The sequence below is a fragment of the Sminthopsis crassicaudata genome, chromosome 2 (assembly GCF_048593235.1).
Source record: "Sminthopsis crassicaudata isolate SCR6 chromosome 2, ASM4859323v1, whole genome shotgun sequence".
NCBI lineage: Eukaryota > Metazoa > Chordata > Mammalia > Dasyuromorphia > Dasyuridae > Sminthopsis > Sminthopsis crassicaudata.
Window position 1 is genome coordinate 625,101,834 of NC_133618.1, and position 26,467 is coordinate 625,128,300.

At 39.1% G+C, this 26,467-nt stretch overlaps 1 protein-coding gene across 2 annotated transcripts in view; it reads left to right on the forward strand.

Moving 5' to 3' along the window:
- Positions 1 to 1,439: 1,439 nt before the first annotated feature.
- WNT8B (Wnt family member 8B) overlaps positions 1,440 to 26,467 on the forward strand; it is a 35,837-nt gene continuing 10,809 nt past the window's right edge. The window contains exons 1-4 of one of the 2 annotated variants that reach the window (XM_074296315.1): positions 1,440 to 1,805; positions 22,762 to 22,795; positions 24,301 to 24,484; positions 25,786 to 25,911. In XM_074296315.1, the coding sequence (XP_074152416.1) occupies positions 1,747 to 1,805; positions 22,762 to 22,795; positions 24,301 to 24,484; positions 25,786 to 25,911 (403 nt within the window). In that variant the 5' untranslated portion in view covers positions 1,440 to 1,746. The remainder of the gene's footprint in view (positions 1,806 to 22,761; positions 22,796 to 24,300; positions 24,485 to 25,785; positions 25,912 to 26,467) is intronic. The other variant, XM_074296316.1, reaches the window with a different exon arrangement.

The following is a 26,467-nucleotide window of genomic DNA, read 5'->3' on the forward strand; positions in this document are numbered from 1 at the left end:
GTGCAAAAAAAAAAACAGATTAAAAGGGGAAAAAACCACGCAAAAGAAAAATAAATAAATGAAAAAAGGTAAAAATACTATGCATCAGTCCACATGCAGTCTCCATAGTTCTCTCTGGACGCAAATGGAATGGTCTTGAATCACTGCATGTAATTATATAACTTATGGATTGAAACACAGAGGGATTAGAAAACTAGTCTTGGAATCAAGAAAGTCTAGGTTTGAGTTTTTGGGTTTTTTTTTTTTTTTTTTTAACTCTGACATCTTGGCCACATGACCTTGGGCTGATCATTTAATTTCTCCATGCTCCCAGATAGCTCTCTAAGGCTATACATTATAAATATGTAAGTTCCTCATTAAGAGCTCCCTACACTGATAAAATCTCAGATTTGATTTAAAATTTTTTTTGAGTCCATTACATATTTTCTTTATTAAATAGACCATCTCATACCCAATGTGCATTGTTACCCTGAATATTTTCATGGAATCTGGGACTCTTTTAACCATATCTCTGGAAATATATATATATATATATATATATATATATATATATATATATATATATATATATATATATATATATATATACATATATATTATACACACACACACACACACACACACACATATATATATATGCTATTTTTGAGGTTATATAGAGATTTCCCAGAGGGACCTCTGAAGAGGAGTTTAGCATAACAAAGAGATATGATTTGGGAGTGCTATCTCCAAAACTGGATCTAGTTCATATAAGTTCAGAGACTGGGGTACTGGTTACTGTAGCACTGAATTAGATGTCATTTCATATGATTAATTATTTCCTCTCCTAGGAAATATCAGCCTCCAGAAATGTCCTTGAGTGCAGAATCCTCACCTCCAACAGAATAGCTCCTTGAAGACACTTTAGAAGATACTTTTTGGGATTGAGATTTTTATCTTTATGTCCCTACACCAAGCTCATTGTATGACACATAGCAGATAAAAAAGCTTATTAGTTTGAACTGAATTAAAATGCATGTGTTTTGTGATCTCCCTATAGTGCCCAGCTGAGCATACAGGGGATGCTTCATCACCAAAATTTACCATTTGACCAAAATGATAAAGGGAAGAAGTCAGCTGGGAAGGATAGAAGGAAATTGGGTCAGAGGTTGTGTCCCCTCACTCTCCTCTCTCCATCTCTCTCTCCTGGATGTGGCTCCTGGCAGAATGGTGCTTTTCCTCCAAAGAAAGATGCCCTGGGTGTAATGAAAACTCAAAGCCTAGAGGAGAAAGGATCAGAAAACACAACTCTATCTAAATCCCCCCTGGGGACCTGTGGGGAGGGGAGGGTGAGGCACTGGGGTGGGGGGGAGATATGCCCCGATTATGTGGAGGGGATTTGCTGTGTCTCTTTTTCTCTTCCTTTCTCTCTTTGTCTTTTTTCCCGTGTCCCTCTTTGTCCTCTTGTTCCATGTCCCCTTCTGCATTTGTCTGGGAGGATCCTGGGGTGTTCTTTTGATCAACCCAATCTCTCTCTGGCACTTGAATTCTGATTGGCTAGAGGGCTTAGAGAGAAAAAAACTTTAATTAAGTAGATAATCTCTTCTTAGGAAGTTTGACCACTCCATTTCATTTCCCTTTCGCTCTCTACTTGGGTTCATTTACCCACCAGGAAAGTTGGGATTGGGGAAAAATTCCATCCCACTCTCACTGAGGAGCTCATCTTTGCTCCCTGGATCGCCAGTCTTCGTCCAGGCACTGTTTCTCATGGAGCCCCCAGCCTGTATCTTCCTTTTCACTTGTGTTCTTCAGCTCAGCCACACCTGGTAAGTGACCTGGTCTTCTGCTTAGGACTTTGGACAGGTAGAGGTCTCTAATCCCTAGAGAAGAGTCTTTATCTTTTCCCAACCTTGGACTCTACTTCTTGTATAAGCTTTTCCATCTGTGTGGGGGCAGGACTCACCACCTTAAATGACAACCTAATTTTCACTGTAGATGTGGGGAGAGAAATGTTGAAGTTGAGTCCCCCCCCCCTCCCCTATATTCTCACTGACTGAAAATAAGCTAGATGGCAAACCAGTTAGGAAGTATCTTTTTTATTGAGTCCTAGGGTTAGTGTTAACCATTGGGGAAAAAAAAAAAAAAAACAAAAAAAAAAACGTGAGAAGATACTTAGAAAATCTGAATTTTAGTCTGCTTCTTACTTGCCTTTAAATTTCACGACACATTTCTAAGGAAGTGCTCATAGGCTTTTTTTCTAGAAGTCAAAAGTTTCTGCTGCGTCACTGGGTCTTGATCTGGCTTTACAAGCATATTTGAAAGGAAGTATAGATGTGAAAATTCCAAACTCTTCAGCAGCTTTCCATTTCAATGATGATTGTAGACATCTATCTCAAGCACTTTTGAGCATTTTCCTTAAGGAAAATATTCCATGTGAATTTCCGCAGTCTTTTACATTTGGGGAGGGGGGATTAATAGAGTCTGGATGTGATTTCATTAATTTGAGGAGGGGCTCCTGGTGTTGACATTTCCCCTCCCAGTCATAGATAGCCAAATTCTTTGAGATTTAAAGTATTAAAGAGTTATCTAGAGCCTGAGAGGCTGAATAGCTTACCTATGGTCACATAGCCAATATGGTAACTCATACTCCTAGTTCTAGAGCTGGAAGAGAAACTCATCCCATTTTCTCATTGTACAGATAAAAGAATCGATGCCCAAAGAGCTTTTGATTTATAGATAGAAAGCATTAAAGGAAAGATTTGAACCCAGCTCCTCTGACTCCAAAGCCAGGGATCTTTTTTGTGTACTGCATGTCAAAGCCAAGGCTTGAATCCAATCTTCCTAAATCTAATTCTTTTATTCCAAAGGTCCTTAGCCCAGTAACTTTGAACTTGTTTTTTGTTTTCTTTTTTTTTTTTTTTTTTTTTTTTAACATTTTGAAAGTATATTTCAATTTCATTGATTTGTTTTATATTTCTATGGGTTTAAACACAATTTGAGTAGTCCATAGGCTTTTCTAGACTGACAAAGGGTTCCAGGACACAAAGAAAGTTTAAGAACCTCTGCTCTGTTCCCTGCATCCCTCTGCCTCTTATTTTCTCATTACATGATAATGTTAAGGAGAAAATCAGGAAGGTAAGTTAAGGAAGACTCAGAGACCCAAGAACTGGGGGCTTTCTCATTCTAAATGCTAGTGCAGTCTGAAGCCCCTTTCCTCTCAGCCCCCAGTCTGACTTCCTACTCTATGGGATGTGTCACAGGAACCTCTCAACTTTTCAAGCAGAAGGAAAGGGGACCTGCTTGTCCAGGACACTTCCTGAGGTCACACTCCTGGGCTAAGTGGGTATATTTCCCACTCTCTGTTTCCCCTCTCCCAGGAGATCATTTCCATCTCAATCAGATTAAAAAGAGGCCCAGAATAATGTCAGCTGGACATGGAGCCTAGCAATTTGAGTGTTTGGGATTACAAGGTGGCCCACCAAGTAATTACTCAAATAGAAAACCAGTGGAGGGCACTTAATTAAACCCTTCCAACTTCACCAGGCCTTTCTTTCTTTCCCCGCTCCTGCACACACACAAAACCCAGGGGGACAGCGGGATCACCCCAAGCCTGTCCCCTGGGAGCATTCCCAGTAACTCGGCTTCAGGAATTCCCCTGTGTTCCGAGTCTGTCGGGAGCGACCCAAGCTGGGAAAAATGACTGTTTGAGAAGGGCCCTGGCTCCAAGCTCCTGGCCCCTGCCCTGTCAGGGAGGGGGCCATGCTTGTCTCCCTTTGACACTGACACAGGCAGACAGAAAGGGGACTAGGAGGCTCATCTGTCCCAATCCAAATGTTTGGATTCAAAAAGAAAGGAGAAAAGAAAGGGATGAAAAAGCAAGTGCTCATTAGACAACGTTTTGGGGGGAGGAAATCCCCTTCCTCCCACTCTCCTGGGCAGATGCTTTCTGCTGACTCATTGTATTTTAATGGCTCTTGGCCACAATCTGCCCTCTGAATTAAGTTTTGCAATTTGGGACAGCAGGTAAGGAATCTTTGCAGCTCTCAGAAGTAAATGCCAGTTAGCCTAAAATCTGGGAGCCAAAGAACTATTGCATCAATGCTGTCTTTTTACATCATTCTGTGATTCTCCCTTCCCTCCCAGCCCAAAGAATCCATGTGCTAAGTAAGGAAGCAGAGTTACTAATACATAATCTCACCATGTACTCCTGTAGACCCACACACCCATAGACCACCACCTTTCTGCCGCAAAGAAAGGAGGGAGGTCTGTCTGTTTCCCATCAGCCTTCTCTGAAGCTAAGAGGAATCACTGGAGGGATCAGAGTTTGGATGGCTTTCAAGATTGTTTTCCTTTAAGCTCTTCTTCATTGTGTAAGTTTTCTTGCTTCTGATTACTTGGCTTTGCCTATTAGCTTTTCTTGTTAAAAAACAAAAACACGAATCCAGGGAAGGATTGTGGGCGGTCTCCTCTCAAGCTAGAGAGGGGCTTGACCACCTCCAGCCTTTGTGAACATCTTAATGAAGGCACTGTCTGTGCCTTTTGTCGGGAGCATTTAGAGAACCGGCAATTCCAACTTGTGCCCGGTTTGTAGTCCTGTCTGAAAGGCTGGGGAGGGAGGAGGGGATGGGTGCCCAGGGGAGAATGGGGCTGGGGTGGGGGAGAGCATCAGCGGGCAGTTTTAGCAGGTATGAGGATGCCAGGCTCATAGAAAATGAGCTCCGAAGCTGCCAGTCCTTGGAGGGGGTAAGGGGTTGAGGTGGACACTCTGTCCCACAGTGGTAGTATACAACTTCCCTTCCATCTCTTGCACTTGAAGAATCTTGCTATGGGCTAAACAGGTGGACCTCGACCCTCTGGTTTCTCACTTCCTACAAACTACTTCTCTGGGATCTCCCGAGAGGTGACCAAGGCTTGAGGGACTTAAGAGCCAAGGGCATTGGTGAGACAAGCGTTCTGGGGACATGGGTACCAATCGTGGCTCTGCTACTAACCAGTTGGATGATATTGGATAAGCCACTTCTCTGGCCCCATTTCCCCATTTGTACAATGGAGGAATCAGGTCCAATAATAATAATTGCATTTATAAATGATTTCTGGTTTGCTCCTGGGTTGACAAAAAGGAACAGACAGTGAGTTCATTAAGATGTTCACAAAGGCTGGAGGTGGTTAAGCCTCAGTCTAGCTTGAGAGGAGACTGCCCACAAAATGGTTTGCATTTTACATCTATCGACTCAAGTGATTTTCATCATAATCCAGTGAAGTACTGAAGGTGTCATTGTTCTTCCCATTACAGGAGAGGAAATTGAGGTTCAGAGATAGTTAATGTTCACATAGAGAGTTTCAGAGACAAGATTTGAACTCCACTTCTGGAGGGCATGTTCAGAATTCTCTTCATTAAATCATCTCCTCATTATATCATCCTCTCCCGGATCCCTCCCAACTCTAAATTCGAGGATTCTACCCTCTGGAATCCCGCCTTCATTCCTAGGGCTTTCCCTAAATCTCTAGATGACGGAAAGGTCCTCACTGTCACATTTCCTCCCATCTCCACCCTGTCCAACTGGTATAAAGTGGGGAGCTATGATTTCTCCATCTTTGTTATTTACCCAGAGCCCTCAAGAGTGTGATTCTTTAATTTGTGTCATTATGAATTTGTCCAAACTTCAATGCCTGGAGGGAAAGGGAAGAGGAGGATGTCTGGGAATCCTTATTAATTCTTACATGGCATATAGTATTCTATGAAGGCAAGTAGGCAAAGGGTTTTCCATATCAGTCATTTTCCATTCTTTCTTTCCCAAGAATCATCTGAGATTTCCCTTCCTTTACCTATCAACATAAAGCCCCTTATAGCTCCCCTGGCACCTGGGATGATGTGAAAGGCTGTGCATGTCATGGGATTTGTCACATTAAAAGGAAATATGGCATAAAGGAAATGCCTTTTCCTTTATTTTCTTTGGTATTCAGGTCAGATATATACTGTGTAACCATTGGCAAGTCATTAAACTTCTGAGACGCTCTGGACAGCTCTCTAAGACTTTTACAAAGAAGCTGATTATGGACTCTTGATGTCTGAAATTTTGTTGTTCATGACCCTATGGGATTTTCTTGGCAACAATATTGGAGTGGTTGGTTATTGCTATCTCTAGCTCATTTTACAGATGAGGAAACTGAGGCAAATAAGGCTAAGTGGCTCACCTAAAGTCACACAATTATTAAGACTGAGAAAGATGAGTCTTCCTGATTCCAAGACCATACTATCATATTGACCATACCACCAAGGTGTCTTTGACATCAGAAGACCCAAGTTCAAGTCACAGCTCTGATACTTGTTAACTGTGTGACCCTGGATGAGAACTTTAGCTTCCCTCACACTCATTTTATCCACCTGGACACTTAGGATTGTAAGATTTAGACTTAGAAAGGACCTTAAAAGTCATCCCATTTTACAGATGAGAAAATTGAGACTCACAAGGTCAAGTGGTGAGTTGTACAAGGTTACATGGGGAGTTAGTGATTCAAACTTGGATCTTATTCTATATTTATCCTCTTTCCATTCTATCAGGCTATCTTCTGATCTGCCTTCAAACTTCTTTCATAGCTAAAATGCCAGCTGGAGGCATTTTCTGATCCTGAAATCTCACCCATTCCCATCAAAATTCTGTTACAATGACCATAGAGCTTAATAGCTTCCTCAGCTCCTTCTGAGGGCCAGGATAACAGAGCATGTTCCCTTGGCGCCTCTCTGTTATCTAAAAGGCTAATTGGTTCCCATGAAATACAAAACGAGGGGAGCACCCCAGGATGTGGCTTGGTTTATTCAGATTATTTTTTGGTAGTTCTAGAATGGAAGCTGAACAAATGGCTGGGGGAACTTTACACATGGCTCACACAACTAATAACTTCCATTATCTGCATATCAAGGGGTTTGGTCCCAGAATAAAGGCCTAGCCTAAGTGCAGGTAGGTAAGTAGATGGCCTGGATTCCCCGTCATTCTGATACCTTCTGGACTGGTTTGCCTTTTACCAGCCCAAGACCTTAAAAGGATATTTTAAACTCACAGACAAGTCAAAGTCACTGCATTCAAGGACATCTTCCTGGCCACCCAGTGGGGCAGGACAGATGAAATTATATAGTTAAATCAGGCCAAGATGAAAAGAAAAAAAATTGATTTTGTGGCTTTCCCACAACTCCAGCTAAGGGAATGGAAACAGGTTTGCCAATTCCCTAGCTTTAATGCAATCAGAATGAAATTGAAGAGTAATTTTTTTTTTAATATAACCCATGTGAACATTTGTTTTGTTTAATTTTCACATATTTGTAATGAGTTTTGGTTTTCTTGATTTCTCAATGGGCGATGGAGAAGTAGAAGTGAGAGATTTGGAATTAAAAAAAAATTTTAAGGCTCTTCCCTCATTTTATCCTCTATATCCATTTAGTCACCAAGTCTTATCTATTTTACCTCTCCAGTGAGGACCACTTTAAGAAAGAAACATGATGGACTCAAGATACAGAATGAGACTTTCTTTTTTGGATCTGGACAATAGGGGATATATTTTCCTTGACTCTGCCTATTTGTTACATAAATTTGGTTTTTCCTTTTTACCAGTGGAGCTGGGGGTGGGAGATTGATAAAACTGATTTTTGTCAATTGAAAAAAATTTAATTAAAACTATTTACTTCTACAATGCCTCTTAAATTAGCCTCTTCAATTCATTTCTTCTTTTCCATTCTCGTTGCAATTACCCTTAGCCAGGCACTCACGAAAATGCTCTTGGACAGATGTGATCACTTCCTAACTTGTCTCCTTGTCTCTATCCAGTCTCTTCCCTCTTCTATCCATTCTCTACACCACTAATAAAAGAATCTTCCTCATATGTAGATCTGGCATTGTAACTACTCTAGAAAAAACCTTCAATGATTTCCCACCTGTCTTTGAGGTATAATACAGTTATTGGCACATTCTCTTGAAATTATTTTTTATATACTTTAAATTTACTCATTTGTAAACATGAATCTCCTCCTCTTCCTAGTTGATATTAATTTCATAAGGGCAGGGGTGGTGGGTTGTTTTTTGTTGTTGTTGTTGTTGTTGTTGTTGTTGTTTTGTTTTGTTTTGTTTTGTTTTGTTTCTGTCAATCAATAAATATTTAGCAAGTCCCTCCCATGTGTCCCCAGTGTCTAGTACAGATGTTTGCATCTTGTATGCAGGGATTTAGTAAGAGGCTGCAGTCTGGTACATCGTGAGGAGAGTATTTGCACCGAGAGAGGAAAATTTGGATTTAAATCCCTCCTCAGATGCTCACAAAGTGTGAAAATCTAGGAAAGGCATCTAACCTCTCCCAGCCTCAGTTTCTTCAACAATAAAATGGGAATAATAATGGCATGAACACAGTTTTTTGTTGTGAATTACTTATGCAAGTTATGTTAATGGCAAATCAATCACTGCTTTCTCTCCCATGAAATCCACATCTTCCCAGCTAAAATGATTCCTCCATCACTACATCTTTCAGGCCACTGGATTTGGCTTCTGGAAAATCATCACATTCTTACTAGGCAGTTATTTGTATATCTGTCCCTTATCCCATTTTCTCACTGCTTCATCCCACAAGTTCCTTAAAGTCAGTCAACAAGAATTTGAAAAGTAGGGGTCTTTTAATTTATGGGGTTTTTAGTTTTAATCCCTAGCTTCTAATATAACGTCTGGCACACAGCTCCAGCTAATGAGCTAATGCTCATTGATTTTTCTCACTGTTCTCCATGAATTCTAGAATCCAGTGACAATGGTTTCCTTGCTGATCCTGATGCAAGACACCTTATCTTGGCTTTAGGTATTTTCTTGTTCATATTAAGAAATAAGTTGGTAGGTATCAAGATATATAGAATAAATTCCTTTTTGAGTTTTAAGTATTTTTTTTTTGCGGGGGGGAAGAGACACAGTTGGGAGAACCATGAAAAGCTGTATCTAGAAGACAGAATATGTTCTGAATCCTTAAAGAAGGGAGGGATTCTATGAAATAGAGATGAAAAAGAAGTAGATGGCATCATGGGTGTGGAGCACAGGTACTTCAAAGTTATGGAGATGGGAGATTCAATTATCTGAATTCAATTGCAACTGGGCAGCATTCTTGAAGGCTTTTATTGATCTTTCTGAAGATCCAGAAGAAAGTGGCAATCCCTCTGCAAATGAGATCTGGACCTTAGATGACAAGAGTAGAAAGGGGGAGAAAAAAGATCCTGACCCTATTATAGTCCTGGCAGAGACTTTCCTGGGCTCTCTGGGAAGGTGACTCTTCCCAAAAGCCCTCTGTGTCCCACCCCTGCTCTCACGCAGAGGCCCTCCAAAGAAGGAGGGCAGACTATTCCCCCAATACTGTCGGGAGCCTTCATTTAAATGCTAAGTGTTGAGGCTCTCTTGGAGCTTAGTACTTTTCAGCAGAATTGAGCAAAATCCAGCAGCACTGTGAGAAGGGGAAAAAAAATCAGGATGGAGAAGGCAGCCCCTTAAACCAGAACATGCCTTGGGTCAGAGATGAGGGCTCAATGGAAAGATCTTTGGTGGCTCTTTCTGCTTTTGTCTCTGTATCCCTGGCCCTTAATGTTGTGGCTGGTGCATAAAGAAATACCCTGGATCCTGATTGGCCCATGAGGCCATCCTGCTGCCTAGCTCCCATAGCTTTAGTCAAGATGCCAGGGTGAGTTTGAAGGAGCATGGAATTTTTTTTTTAATTTAATGCTGTTATTTTCTTTTTTCTTTTTCTTTCTTTTTTTAAAATTTTATTTTTAAAATGCTGTTATTTTCTTTTCTTTTATATTTTATTCAGACATTATTTATTTGACCTCATTACAAATAACTTGAATTGTTTACAAATTCATCATTTATCGCATCATTTTCCAAAGTGTACTCTTGAAGAAAGAGTACAAATCATTGGTTACAGTTATTTTATATTTTTAGTGCAATATTCATATATATATATATATATATATAAACTTTTCTTTTTCAATGAAACTGACAGTATTGAATATTCTAATTGACAGTAAGGAAATCTCTTCTTTTTAAGATTGATTTTAAGGCATTAGGGTTAAGTGACTTGCTCAGGGTCACACAGCTATAGAATATTAAACATCTGAGATGAGATTTGAACTCAAGTTCTCCAGAGTCTAGGGCAAGTGCCCTATCTACTAAGCCATATAGCTACCATCCTCCCCTAATATCCTTTCTTAAGTCCATACCCTTTCTCAACTCCTCCTGTCCTCTTTCCACTTTATCAAAAACCTATGCAATCATCACTGGCTAATTATTCTGAGGGCAGCTAGGTGGTGACTGCCATGGAGGAAGCTGGTGGCTCAATAGTTAGTGCCGGGTACGAGTCAGGAAGAATCGAATTCAAATCCAGCCTCAGGCACTTCCTATCTGTGTGACCCTGGCAAGTCATTTAACTTCTGATCTGACAAAATGGTTCTCTTGGAGAAAAAAAAGGCAGACCATTCTGGTATCTTTGCCAAGAAAACCCCAAATGGGATCACCAAGGGAAGTTCAGAACTCGAAATGACTGAACAAGATGGTACAAAGGATGGAGCAATCAGTTCAGAAGACTGAGTTCAGATCTGGCCTCAGGAACTTAGTGAGTAATCTTGGGCAAGGCATTTAATTTGTCTGTCTCAGTTTCCTCATCTGTAAAGTGGGAATAATAATTCATTTATCTTCCTTCAGGATTGTGAATTAAATAAAATGTTTGTTAAGTACTTAACCCAGTGCCTAGCAAAAAGTAGGTACTCAATATGTGCTTATTTCCTTCCTACTTTTAATTATGAAAAGGCTTGTGAGTAGAGAAATGGTATCTGATTTTATGCATTTGCTTATATATTCATTTTAAATCAATAAACTAAGGCTCTACAGTGTACTCAGTGCTGCTTTTTTATTTGTTTTTTGGTTGTTTAGGTGATTGGAATTTTTTGGGGGGGCGATTATTGGGGAAGATTTGGCTCAACACCAATGATTTTAACTGTGTAGGAAGCTCCTGATAAGTGTGTAGTCCCTTTTCCTTTCTGCAATTTATTTTAAAATTTTATTTCATAAGCATTTATCATCTCTTCATCCCACTGTCCCCTACAGACCTTTTTTTTAATTTAATTTAATTTTTTTTTATTTTTTTATTCCTTGTAATAAGTAGTCATAATCCAGTAAAAAAAAAAAAAATCTCCACATTGGCCAATGTTCCTCACATTCTGGATCCTAAGTACATCACCTCTGGCTGGAGGCAAATGATCTCCCAATTCACCTTCAGGCTTCCCATCTCTTTTGTAACCTATAGTCTTGGTGAATTGCATGTGCACAGGCAGGGAGGTTACCACATTTGCTCCAGGTATCTGAAGCACGTGTATGTGAACCCGTGACTTGCCATTTTTAAAGCCAGAGCTCTATCCATTGCACCAGGGCGCCTCCAATGGGAATAAAAGGTTGATAAACAACACATTCCTTGTCCTAAATGAGTATTCATCCCTGTTTTGCTAGGGGGGGGGATTTTAGGGGGAAAGAAATGATAATGATACTGAAGGGAGAATATGGTTGGGTGCATGGGAGGAGCCAAGCAGAGAGGCAGCAGAGATTAGAGTGGGCAAGATTCCTGGTATTGGGGATCTTGGCTTTGTTAAACTGGGTGGGAACCCCATTTTCTAGAACACAAGACTATAGAACTAGTAATTTGACCCTTTTATTTAACGCTTTATCTTTAAGCATTTAAGATGAAGTGACCCAGAAATGTTAAATATATATCTACCATGGGCCCTCCCTCTACAGTCCCTCAGACTTTGGCCACATCCTACCTCCTAATCCACTGCATCTACTCCACTTTTCTACCTCCATATCCTTCATCTGGAAAGGCAGAGTGCTGTAGGGGATAGGGGGTTGGTTATAGATTTGGGAAAGGTGTTTCAAGTTCTCCCATACACATATTCTGACTCGAAGCCTGGGTATATCTGTCACAATGTCACAAAGGACCTCCTAGCTGAGATACCAAAGTGACAGTTAAGTAGACAATCCTTCCTGATAAAAGGATGTTCTGGACTGGGAGCTTCCTACATTGATAGAATCAGAGATAGCTTCCCCCACCCCAAATCCTTTTTAGCATCTTGAACAGGACAAAACACAGAATAGGTACTTTAGAAATATTTATTGAGGGAATGAAGAAAGAATGAAAAGGTGATTGTTTAGACTTAAGAAAGTGATGGAGAAAATATTCATCACACATATTAAACTTAAAAGTGTAATTTGTTTTCCCCAGAGAACAAGTTGTTAAATATTGATCATCACACACACTCATTCCCTGACGGTTTAGAGAGAAATTTAAGTAGAACTTTAGAATCACTTAGTAAGCTATAGTCAGGGGAGTTTCACCAATCACTGAGCACCAGGCCAAATACAGATTAATCCTCATAAAATCCCTGATGGAGTAAGAAGGAGGTGGAAGTTGTTCTAAGAAAACTTCTGAATGAAAGGGGGGGGGGAGGCTCTCACACATCTCTGGCTAACAGTTGGATACCAGACCTTGGGGCTTCTCCATCTTACTTCCCTATCTATGAGCCTTAGATGCACTTCATGTTGGTCTCAGGGGCCTGTTGGTGCTCTGGCTTAGACATCCTGAAAAGATGTTCAGAAGGAAGAATCAATATTTTGGTGGAGTCCATCAACTTATCTCTGATCATGGTACCAAAAAATGTGGCAATCCTTCCTGTCAAATGACTAGGGGTGGATCCCATCAACCAATCATATTTTCATTCCTAGGGCTTAGAATTAGAAGGTATGTTAGTAAGGCTGTCATTAGATCCAACTCTTTAATTTACAAATGAGGAAACATGGCGCCTGTGTCTGAAATAACAGCCAATAAATGCGTGCTGATATAATTTTGTTCTGAAGTTTTCTCCTTATTTCTAGAGGCGCATCTTGGATTTCATTTTAGAATATGCAGAATTTCTCAATCCTATAAGCTTTGTCTCCATAATAATATTGATTATATTTTTCATGCTTTAAAGTTTGTGAACAGTTGCGAAAATTTTCTTTCATTTGAATTCCTCCACAACCTTTCAAGATAGATACTCCAGGTATTATTTTCATTTGACAAAAAAGGAAACTGAGGCATAGAGAGATTGAGTCATTTGCCCATGCTCACATAGTTAGCAAGTATCAGAAGTGGGATTTAAGTCAGTTCTTCAAGTCTGGCACTTTAAGATACTGTATCACATTGTCTCGAAGATCTCCTCTGCTCTCTAAAAATGTAGCTAACATCTTTAGTTTGTCTTCATGTGGGCATTCTGCCTTCCTTCACTCCTTAAAAAATCCTATTGCCATTTAGATTCCCTTCTCTGAAACATTCCCAGCAATTCCAACACCAGCTCCACACCCGGGATCTGGGGTGCTGTTACCCCAAGTTTCCTTTGTTCAGAGGGCAGACAAGTCTTAACTTGCTTCCTGGTCTCTGGCCAAAGCAATACACTGAAAACTATTTCAGAGTTGGAAGGAATCTCATAGACTGTCTATTCCAACCAGAATGCCCTCTCCAATAAACATGACAAGGCGTCATCCACTGAAGCCTTTCTGGGGGGGGAGGGAGGGGAGAGGAGAGCCACCCTAAAGGCAGTGTCTTCTGGAAATAGTCTACAATGCCTCCATTCTCTCCTGGTCCATAATGAATACATTTGTTCAGTGGCACCCTGATCCCATGGACCACAGCACACTAGAGCTATCCATGGGGTTTTCTTAGCAAAGATACTAGAAGGGTTTGCCATTTCCTTCCTCACACATCTGCACCACACATATTAGACTTAAATTGGATTTAGGGTTGAGGCAAACAGGTTAAGTGACTTGCTCAGGGTCACATAGCTAGTGAGTAGCTGAAGCTATATTTGAACTCACATTTTCCTGACAATTCACAGAACCACCTACCTGTCTCAGTGATGAACAGGTAGAAATCCCTTATTCCATACTATCATTTCAGTTCCGTCTTCCATAAAGATTTGTGAGTTGATTTGTGCTCCCCCCATAATGATACATACCGACTACTTTTCTAACCTCTATAACTACTCCAGATCATCCTTAGTCTATCTCCCCAGAGTTCTGTTGAATTTCCCCACAAGTACAGAGATTTCACAAGTTCCCAATCATCTATCAGAATTTTAAGTAAGGCCAGATTCATGGGGGAATCCCCTTGCTTGCTGTTTTTTTCCATAGAGAGGTGTTCATTTAACAGCAAATGAAATAATATTTGTAAAATAGCACAGGGCCTGGAATACAGTAAATGCTTAAACCTAGGGCAGCTCTATTCCACGGTGGATAAGAGCACTTGCCCTGGAATTCAAATCTGGCTCAAATACTTAATACTTTCTAGCTATGTGACCTTGGATAAATCACTAAACCCCAGTGCCTAAAAAATGCTTATGCTATTCCTTTATTTATCTCCATCTTTTGTTCCTCATCCATCAAAAATAATTGTTAAGCACCTACTGTATGCAGTGCAATATGCTAGGTATGAGTGAGAGAAACATTTTAGGCAAAGTGAATTTTTACTCTCCTGGAGCTTATATTCAAAGGGTTCCTAGCCTCAGGCATGAATGTATGCTAAAATATATACACATATACACATGTGCTATGTATGCATGTATACTATATCTTACATAACCATATATACATACATGTATGTTAAATACTATATACCCACATATACTATGTAACTCATATGTATTAAACATTATATTTCAATATAATTGGTTTCCTTTGTATTCTTATGGCTTTTATTTTATGCATTAAAGGACATTACTCTAAAAAGGGGTCCAAAGTCTTCCAAAAAAGGGCCATGATATGCACAAAGAGAAGAATCCCTACTCTAGTCACTCAGGACCTGATTTGCCTTCAGTCTTATGGTGACTTTCATTGCTGAGTATCCATTTGTGTTTTGATCTCTTGTTTAGGAAGCTGTGTTCAGAATCCTGCTTTGACTGGGAAAAGTATTAACTATTGCCTAAACTAACTTTCATTTCTTTTTTTTTCCTTATGCAATTTTAAAAAATTTTATTTTTTATCATAGCTTTTTATATACAAAACATATGCATGGGTAATTTTTCAACATTGACACTTGCAAAAACTTCCGTTCCAACTTTTCCCCTTCCCCTCCACCCTGTCCCCTAGATGGCAGGCAGTGCCCTACGTGTTAAATATGTTAAAGTATATGTTAAATACACTATATATGTATATATATATATTATATATATATATATATATATATATAATATATATATACATATTTATACAGTTATCTTGTTACACAGGAAAGATCAGATTTAGAAAGAAGGTAAAAATAACCTGAGAAGAAAAAAACAAAAATGCAAGCAAACAATAATAGAAAGAGTGGAAATGTTATGATGTGGCTGAATTAACTTTCAACTCTAAGAACTGCTGATTCCATGAAAAAACAAAAAATCATGGACTTATAGAATCCCAGATGTTAAGTTGAAAAAGCTCTCAGGGATCATCTAGCCCAATTCCCTCATTTTAAAAAATTTAACACTGAAGTCCAGAGAGTTTGAATAATTTATCTTATGCAGGGAGTAAGCAGTTAGGAAATAAAGAGGATAGAGTACTGGACCTGAAATTAGAAAAATACTTAGGAAGATCTGAATTCAAATTTGACCTCAAATATTATCAGCTATGTGACCTAGAAAAGCCACTTAACCTTTTTCCTCAACCATAAAATAGGGATAAGTCCCACATATTCTGATAATAAATGCAGCTTGAGAAGACATATTCAGGTATTAAAACCATATATTTAGACCTAGAAGGGATCTTGGAAACCATTCTTTTTATTTTGCAACTTTCTCCCCCTCAATTTCCGATCTCCCCCCACTAAAAAAAATGAAAGAAAACCTTTATAATAAATAAGCTTATGTAAGCAAAATACATTTCCAAACTGGCCAAGTACAAAAATATGCAACTGATTCCCAGTCAGGAGATGAAGAGTACTCCTAATCATTGAGCTGATCACTGAATTTATCAGATTTCTTAAATCTTTCAAAATTGTTCATTTTTACCTTTTTGATGTTATAATATAATTTTTCTTATCCAATTACTTTATTCTGCATCAGTTCATAAGTCTTCCCAGCTTTCTCTGAAACAGTTTCTTCATTTCATATGGCATAAAACATCCCTTTATATTTATTTACCATAATTTGTTTAGCCATTTCCCAATTGAGGAGCACCTCCTTTGTTTCTTTGTGGAAGAGTTTGGTCTCTCCTTTCTAGGACAGATACTAGAATACTTCAGTGGATACTGTGAAGTTTCACTAGTTATAAAAGGACGAATTCTTTGCACATTCTTTTCACCCTATATTTTTAAGAGGGATCCTTCAACCAAGTCCAGGCAACAGTCCCTAATGAGATTAAATCTTGGAGTTATCTTTAATTCCTCTCTCTTTCACTCTGCTAATCCAATAGTTAAGTCCTGTTAATTCTGCTTTCCAAAGACTAGATTTTGGCAGAGTAGATTTCAGAGTTTCTGGGCAAGCTGAGTCTGGTTATGCAAACAAACAACCACAAAAAGGACTTAAAAAACATGTTAGGGGACACAAAGAAGATTTTTTTAAAGGGAGATAGAATCTCTATTTGAGGTAGGTGGAATAATGATAATACAAAGCAAATAAAGTAGAATCATTCAACTCATTTTGCATCTGTTTCTCTACCAAGGAAAATGATCTTTAGATTGGAAAGTAAAGAACTGTGTTGAAATCCAAAATAAATGAACACACACCCAGAGAAGGAACACTGGGAAATGAGTGTAAACTGTTAGCATTTTTTGTTTTTCTCTCCAGATTATTTTTACCTTCTGAATCCAATTCTTCCTTTGCAACAACAACAACAACAACAACAACAACAACAACAACAACAAAACTCAGTTCTGCACATAAATATTGTATCTAGGATATACTATAACATATTTAACATGTATGGGAATGCCTGCCATCTAGGGGAGAGGGTGGAGGGAAGGAGGGGAAAAATTTGGAATAGAAGGGAGTACAAGGGATAATGTTGTAAAAAAAATTACCTATGCATATGTACTGTCAAAAAATGTTATAATTATAAAATTAATTTTAAAAATAAATAAATAAATGAGCACCTTGATGTTCCCAGAGAATTCAAGTCACCAGTTCTAAATAACCTAAGTCCTAGGGCGCTGAGAGAACTGGCAGATATGTGATGTCAAACTGCTGCCGTTGAACTTTGAAATTTCATGGAGCGTGGGAGAGGAGGGGAAGAATTGGACAAGGGCAAATATCGTCCTGGTTTTTAAAAAGGAAAAGAGGGTAGAGTTTCCAGACTCTAATCTGGTTAAATTGACTTGGATTGCTGACAAAATTCTAGTATGCATGATTAAAGGGATGGTTTGTGAGAAAGGGAAATGGTCGCCATCAAGGGGCAGCATGGGACCATGGAGAACAAATAATGCCAGAATTAGCTGATTTCCTTTTATGAGTAACTGTCATGGCTCTTATATGCACGTTCAGTTCTGGCTCAGCAGCCAACTAGAAAGCTTTTTCTTTTTCTTTTTTTTTTTTTTTTTTTTCTTATAGCTTTTTATTTACAAGATATATTGCATGGATAATTTTTCAGTATTGACCCTTGCAAAACCTTTTGTTCCAACTTTTCCCCTCCTTCCCCCCACTCCCTCCCCCAGATGGCAGGTAGACCAATACATGTTAAATATGTTAAAGTATAAATTAAATACAATATATGTATACATGGCCATACAGTTATTTTGCTGCACAAGAAAAATCAGACTTAGAAATAAGGTAAAAATAACCTGAGAAGGAAATTAAAAAAATGCAAGTGGACAAAAGCAGAGAGAGTGGAAATGCTATGTTGTGGTGCACACTCATTTCCCAGAGTTCTTTCGCTGGGTGTAGGTGGTTCTCTTCATTACTGAACAAATGGAACTGATTTGGTTCATCTCATTGTTGAAAATGGCCACGGCCATCAGAATTGATCCTCATGTAGTATTGTTGTTGAAGTGTGTAAGGATCTCCTGGTTCTGCTCATTTCATTCAGCATCACTTCATGTAGAAAGGCCTTAGAAAGCTTTTTTTAATCACCATCTAGTCTTAATCACAATAAGACAATAAATAGTCACAGAATATGTGCATGCTCTCTAAAGTGGGGGTCAGGGTTCCTCCATTGCATGCTAACACAGATTTCCAGAAACGTGCCACCTACAGATATGCAGCAGGATAGATGATACCCCTCCCCATTAAATGTGACAGGGCTTCCTGGCTGGTGATTCCACAGATGTAGTACTTCTGGATTTCAGCAAAATATTTGACAAAATCCTTGTGGACAACCTAGAGAAGCATGGACTAGATTCAGAACAGGTTGGAAAACTCAGAAGATGTGGAACTGGATTAGATCTTCTTTATGTTGAAGATAGCCACTTCCTGGATGAACTGATCTTTAAGACTTTTTGCACTCTTGAGATTCTAGGATTCCATAGTCTCTTCCCTCCCTCCACATTGTTGAAATTATTTTTTTTTCAATGAATGGCTTAAGTTCCACCTCCACATGAAAGTCTTCTAGTGTGTATGTGTGTAAGAGTGTGTGTGTGTATCTGTGTATGTGTATAAGATTAATTATTTCTATCTACTAGGTCATGCTGGTATTCACTTTTCCTTGCATAAATACCCATCCTTTTATGGATCTATCATGAAAACACCTTCCCTGTTAGCCAAGTACAATCCAAACATGCTCTCTCATTTTATGTGAGCAGTCTTATATCTTTCCATATGTCTTCCATTAGGATTAACCCAATTTACATTGAAGGCATTCCTCATTTTCTTTCAACATTTCATGGAGAGGAAGAGAGCCAAGATGGTAAAGTGAAGGCAAGATTTGCCTGAGCTCTCCCCAAAGCTCTTCCAAACATATTTGAATAATGATTCTAAACAAATTCTATAGGGGTAGAACCCACAAAAATATGGAATGAAATAATTTTTCAGCCCAAGACAACTTAGAAAGTTGCCAAGAAATGCATGTTGAACCAAGGTGAGAGTGGAACATGGTACAGCACAGGCTGTGCTAGTCAGTCCAAACTCCAGCAAACTGGATCAGGCATTGAGGGGACTGAATCAGTAGTAGTAGTTGTGGTTTCCAGACTCTCAGTCCAGAGACAGATAGAGGAAATGACATCAGGTAAGAAGGAGATTTACAAAGGTCTCTTTAAAAGGATTCTGTTGCATTGCTTATACTTGGATCTGGGTCACAGTTCTGAGTGGCAATTGCAGGGCAAGTAGGAGCACTAGTACATCAAAATTTGGAGCCATGGTGGCACAGGGACCCTGGTCACAATTCCATGGTGGAAGAGTGCTTGAGGTTGCTCATAAATCACTGCACAGTATAGGAGAGAAGTAAATACACCTCTCCTTAGATCATACCACTTTGGAAAAACCAAAAACTTATAGGTCCCCAGAATTACCTCTAAAAACAGCTGCACAAAAAACCTGAAGATTGGAACAGAGCCCACTCTACTTGAGAAGCAGACCTTTTTTAAAAAAAATTTAGCATAGATTGAAAAAGTCAAGAAATAGGCTGGGCAATGAGCAAATAAAAGAAAAACAAATTCTGACCATAGAAAGTTACTATGTGGGGGCAGCTAGGTGGCGCAGTGGATAGAGCCCCAGCCCTGAATTCAGGAGGATCCCAGTTCAAATCTGGTCTCAGACATTTAACACTTCCTAGCTGTGTGACCCTGGGCAAGTCACTTAACCCCAGCCTCGGGGGGGGTGGAGAGAAGAAAGTTACTATGGTGACAAGGAATAGCAAAACACACATATAAAAGACAAAAAAGTCAAAATTCCTGCATCCAAAGCCTCAAAGAAAAGTATGAATTGGTTTCAGGTCACGGGAGAACTCAAAAAGACTTTAAAATCATTTAATAAAGGTAGGAAAAATGAGAAGAGAAATGAGAATGAGGCAAGAAAATTGTGTCAACTAGTTGATAAAGGAGGCACTGAAGAAAATAACATCTTAAAAACAGACTAGATAGAAGAATTGCACATATTTAACATATATTGGATTACTTGCTATCTAGGGAAGGGGAAGGAGAAGGGAGGGAGAAAAAAATTTGAACACAAGGTTTTACAAGGCTGAATGTTGAAAACTATCTTTACATATATTTTGAAAATAAAAAAAAACTATTATTAAAAAAACAAACAAAAAAAACCCAACAAGACTAGGCCATTTGGTAAAAGAGGCACAAAAATCCAACAAGGAGAAGAATACCTTGAAAAGCAGAATTGATCAAATGGGAAAAAAAAGATACATAAAAAATTCACTGAAAAAAGCAACTCCTTAAAAAAGGGTAGAATTGGCCAAATTGTTATTTTGGGGGTTTTTTGTTTTGTTTTGTTTTGTTTTAAGAATGTGTAATAGACCTCTGAAGAAAATAATTCCTTAAAAGTAAGAGTTCAGCAAGTGGAAGCTAATGACTCTATGAGACATCAAAAGAATGAAAAAAAATAGAAGAAAATGTGAAATATCTTATTGAAAAAATGACTGACTTGGACAATAGATCCAGGAAAAGTAATTTAAGAATTATTAAAGAACCTGAAAATCATGATCAAAAAGAGTCTAGATATCATCTTTCAAAAAATTAGCAAAGAAAACTGCTCTGAAAATCTATACCCAAGGGTAAAAAAAATTTGAAAGAAACTACTGATCACCTTCTGAAAAAGATCCCAAAATGAAAATTCCTAGAAATGTTACAGCCAAATTTCAGACCTCCCAAGAGTTCTCCCAAGGAGAAAATACTGCAAACAGTTAAAAAGAAACCATTCAATCATTGTGCAGCTATCTTCAGGATGGCAATTGTCATGGATTGTCAGGATAACAAAAGATTTAATAGCTTCTATATTAAAGGATCAGAGGACTTGGAATATGATATTCCAGAGGGCAAAAGAACTAGGATTACAACCAAGAATCACCTGCCCAGAAAAACTGAATATAATCCTTCAGGGAGGAAAAATGTTTATTCAGTGAGCAAAAAACTTTCAAGCATTCCTGATGAAAAGACCAGAGCTAAGTAGGAAATTTGATTTTCAAATACAAGATGCAAAAGAAGTATAAAAAGGCAAAAAGGAAAGAGAAATTATAAGATATTCAAAAAAGTTATGTGCTTCTATTTCTACCTCAGAAAATAATATTTATATCTCCTAATTTTTTTTCCATTATTAGGGCAGTTAGGAGTATACTTAGAGAGCAGAAGTATAAGCTGAATGGATGGTATGATTATCTAAAAAATAAAATCATGAGACAGAAGAATACACTTGGAGAAGGGGAAATGGAGAAGTAGAATGAAATAAATTATCTGACATAAAAGAGGCCTGAAAGAGACTTTGCAGTGAAGGGGGAAATGGAGGAAGTGGGGAGCATGCACATGAACTTTACTGTTATTGAAACTGGCTCAGAGAGGGTACAATATACACATTCAATTGGGTGTAGAAACCTATCTTACCATAGGAAAGGAAATGAAAAGAGGAAGGTGGTAAGAGAAGGTGGGGTGGAACAGAGCTGGTGAAAGAGGAGGCAATTTGGGAGAGGTAAAAGTCAGAAGCAAAACAACTTTGATAATGGACAAGGTAAAAGGAGAGAGATAGAAAGATAAATGGGGAAAGGGGAATAAGATGGAGGGAAATGTGTAGTTGGTAATAATTACTGTGAAAAACATTTTTTACAGTGAGTTTCTCTAACAAAGACTTCATTTCTCAAACATTTCTCAAAGAAAAATGAATCAAACTTATGTAAATAAAAGTCATTTCTCAATTGATAAGTGGCCAAAGCATATAAACAGGCAGTTTTCAGAGAAAGCAATCAAAACTATCTATTGTCATCTGAAAAAAAAATGCTCTAAATCACTATTAATTAGAGAATTGAAAATAAAACAACTCTGAGCTACCACCTCATATCTATCAGAGTAGTTATTATGACAGAAAAGAAAAATAACAAATATTGGAAGGGATGTGGGAAAATTAAAACATTAATATAATGAAGTGGTAGTGAAGTGGTATACTGATTCAACTATTCTGAAGAACAATTTGAAAGTATGCCCCAAAAGCTATAAATGCATGTACACCCTTGGACTAGGCAATACCACTAACAGGCCGGTGTCTCAAAGAGAGAAAAAGGAAAAAGACCTGTGTATTCAAAAATATTTTTAACAGCTCTTTTACTGATGTCAAGGATTTGGAAATAGAGGGGATGTCCATCAACTGAAAAATAGTTGAACAAATTGTTGTATATGATTGTAATGGAAAACTATTGTGCTTTAAGAAATGATGAGCAGGATGCTCTTAGAAAACCTGGCAAGACTTACATGAACTGATGCAAGGTCAAATGAACAGAACCAGAAGAACATTGCACACAGTAACAGCAATATTGTGTAGCAGAAGTTTAATAAATACTTGTTGATTGATGAATGGATAGATGGAACTCTGCACACTAAGGTGTATTGAATGGAAAACAATTGGGAGTTGGAGAGAGATGTCCAGAACAGGGGGTGAATCTGAGAGTGGAAATTAACAATATGAGAGGAGGGAAATGATCAAGCAGATATTCAAAGTTCTTGGTAGTGCAGAATCTGAAAATGTAAAAGAGAGGAGGATGGTGAGATGGAGTAGACAGAAAAGAAGCAGCTACTTGGGGTAGGGGACAGTTTTTTTTTCTCTTTTCACATTCTGATCTCTGTTTATTCTAGGTCAGTCAATAATTTCCTGATGACTGGTCCAAAGGTAAGAGAAATTTTTGATTTCCCTTTATTCTTTAGCCAATTCGTACCACTACATAAATTTTTCATTATTATCACCTTTACCCAAAGGGATTGGGACAACTTCATGCATTTTCCCACCTCTCCTGCCTATCCCTCTACCTATAATGCCCTCCTCACCTCTTCTCCTTTTCCAAATCCTGCCCTTCCTTTCAGACCCATCTCAGATGCCACTTTCCATAGGAAGCCTTCTCTGACCCTCAGCCAATTAGAAGGGACCTTTCTCTCCAGTTCTCCTGGACTTATGAACCTAGTTTGAACCTTTTTGCTGAAGTTGCACTGTGTTTCAAATCATAATAATCTGTATCCACATCAGCATCCTTGTTTGTCCATAAATTCTTTTCAGGGAGAACAAAAATCCAACAGTCCTTGGTCTCCAGCCATTGTTACCTGTATTCTACCATAATCCCAGATAAGAAACAATCACTTCCCCCTTAAATCTTCCCTTCTCCTAAGGGAAACATCTCTAAATCCTTTAACTAAGTGGATATTGAAAAACAACTAGGAATTAACCAAGAAATAAGCATTTAGTAAGCAATAATTCTGTACCAGATACTATGCTAGGCAGTACAGAGACACAGGCAGAAATAAAATATTCCCTGCCCTCATCTCAAAGAATTTATATTCTAGAATTGTACATGTTTAACCTCTAGTGGGTTTCTTGCTAAAAAGAGAAAGGAGGAAGGGAGAGAGTGAGAAAAATTTGGAACATAAGGTTTTACAAAAAATTAATATTGAAAACTATCTTTGAATATATTTGGAAAAATAAAAAACTTTTTAAAAAAGAGCTTATATTCTATCAGGGCAGCATATACACATGTGTATGTATAAGTGGAAAGTAATAGGAAGGTAAAAGAGGGGAAAAAGTATTAGAAACTGGAAGGATCAGGAAAGGCCTTTTTCCATGTGGGACTGCCCTCCAGTGAGAGCCTGTTATATTCCCTTCCTTTAACATCATACGGATTTTCAAACTAAATCTACTAATAGCTTTGAACAACCATACCAAGAGCCTTGTGTCGTCTTGATTATATGTGTGGGCTGCAGACACACTCAGCTGCTACCTTCCCATCCCTCTCTCCTTTCACCCTTGTCCTTCAAGGTCAGCTGGCCTGATCTTGCTGTTCTAACCTTGCCCCTGCTAAGGGAAGGTGTGCACCAATAAACATGAGACCTATATTCAGGTATTAGCTGATGCTGGTGGAATATGGGAGAAGAGTCAGGTTTGACTGACATGGGAACAATTTGAATCCTTGTCTCTTATCCTGTGTGTGTCCTGTTTGAATATGGCTGTTTACATGTCTCTCGCTCCCACTGTGAACTCCTTGAAAGCAGAGGTTATCTTATGCTTTTGCGTGTGGGTGTCCCCAGTGTTTATCACATTGCCTGGCCCAGAGTAGGGACTTCAACAATATTAAATGAGGGACCTACTGACCCAGGTGATTGGGTACACTGGTCCTCTTCTTCCTGCAGGCCTATCTGATCTACTCCAGCAGCGTGGCCGCTGGTGCTCAGAGTGGCATTGAAGAATGCAAATACCAGTTTGCCTGGGACCGATGGAACTGCCCCGAGAGAGCGCTCCAGTTGTCCAGTCATGGCGGGCTACGCAGTGGTAAGGAAAGCCTCAGCCGCAGCTCCTGGGACCCCTTGGCCACAGGTTAGAGTCCCATATCCTGGCATAGTCCTGAACATGTATCTACTGCCCTTCAAAGGCCTCTTCTCTCCATCGGGTTCCTTCTTGGAAATCTTGTCTACCCAGAAAAATTGCTTTCTCCTCTTGTATAGCCTTTGCTCTATGGGCCTTGATTTCCAATGCTGCTTCACCCTTATTTTGTCCCATTCTCTGCCTCCATAAAGTTCTATCATTATGAGAGGAGAAAATGGCTGGTTATATGGAGTTCTTTTGTATTCCCGGTGCCTTGCACAGGGTAGTCATTTAATAAATATTTCTTGGATTGCATCCACTTTGCTTTGTTACAGGCATAAAGCTTGAGCAGCCGTCGTACTTCCAAGTAACATATGCATGCATGCAAGCACACATGTGCACATATGCGTACATACATGGCACTGGCCAGCAGACTCAGCCAAGAGCTGGGGGTTGAGAAGGGGAGTATCATTTCCGATGACCAGAGCTTTGGTTCCCTCCAGCTACAGCTATTCTGGAGCAAACTTGTCTTAGGGTCCCCATGGCAGGTTCCTCCAATGCAATCTCTTTGTTTTTCCCTCAGGGTCTTGGCTCAGACCCGGTCCTAGTCCCCAGTTCAATTAGGGATATTTGGGTGGGAGGGTCCCAAAAGGCACAGCTGGCAGAGAATCAGAGAAAAGCAAAGAACAGATAAGCTGTGCAAAGAACAGAGGGAGTGAAAGGAGAGCTTGGAAAATGGAGCCTAGAGTAGATTGAGGCAAAGGAGTGATATAATATACTTTGCTATTGTACACCATGTATGAAGTGCTATTATTATTCTATAATATACATGTATACTTATATGTAAGTGTACATATATACATATGTATGCATATAAATGTATACATTTATATCACAACTATACTAAGAGTCAGTTTCTGAACCTGGAGAATATGGAACCAGGATTTTAATCAAGTTCAGGTATTTTTAGTATCTTCAAGTAATAGGAAGGTCTGAAGCACGTAGCATATATTAGGCACTTAATACATATTTACTGATTGTTTGACAAGAGGGATCAGATGCATTTTGCTTGACCCTAGAGTTGCAGAGAACCCATCTTTAGCTCAGCACAGTTGGGGTTATTGAAAGTGGGATGAGCTGCTTCTCTGAGATTTGGAGATATCCAAATGTAACCCAGATGATCACCTGTGTAGTGAGGTTTCCTGCTTCCCTCTATGGGTTCAACTAGTTGGTCTCTGAGTTTGGCATGAGAGACACTGAAGAGGATATAGCCTACACCACCCTCTAGATGTCTCCATTTTGATTCTTAACAGCCAATCGAGAGACAGCCTTTGTGCATGCTATCAGCTCTGCTGGGGTCATGTACACGTTGACCCGAAACTGCAGCCTTGGGGATTTTGACAACTGTGGATGTGATGATTCTCGAAATGGGCAGCTGGGTAAGTATCCAGTGTGGAGAGGGGTGGGATGGGAGTTAGTGACAGAAATAAAAATATGAAGGGGGCAGGGAATTCTGTGGGCATCAGGGGAAGACCCTACATAGAATGGGATCCTTTCACTAAGGGGAAAAAAAACTAAGCCAATAAAACAGAACCCAGACCTTCCCATGGAATCAGACCTGGGAGAGGTCAGATCACAGATAGGGCTGAGAAAAACCCAAAATGCACATTTTTTTCACCAATTATTCTCATCAGGAAAAGATAATGGAAGCAGACCCTTGGAGCAAGCCCTCTCTTCTCTCCTAAGCTTGATTTTTTTTTGACATATCATCTACCAATACTCCCTTTAACATTCATTTTCCTGTCCTTTCCCTCTGCTTTTCTTTTTCTGAGGGCCTTCTCCTCTTTTTTTCCCACTTTTCCCTCATTCTTTTTCTGTGGCTCTCTCCCATAGGAGCATGTCTCTAGATTCCCTCTCCTCTTTCAAGCTATATGCTTTCTCATTCCCTTAAAGCCCATCCCCAACAATTCAAGTCCTTACTTGATTCCAATTCTC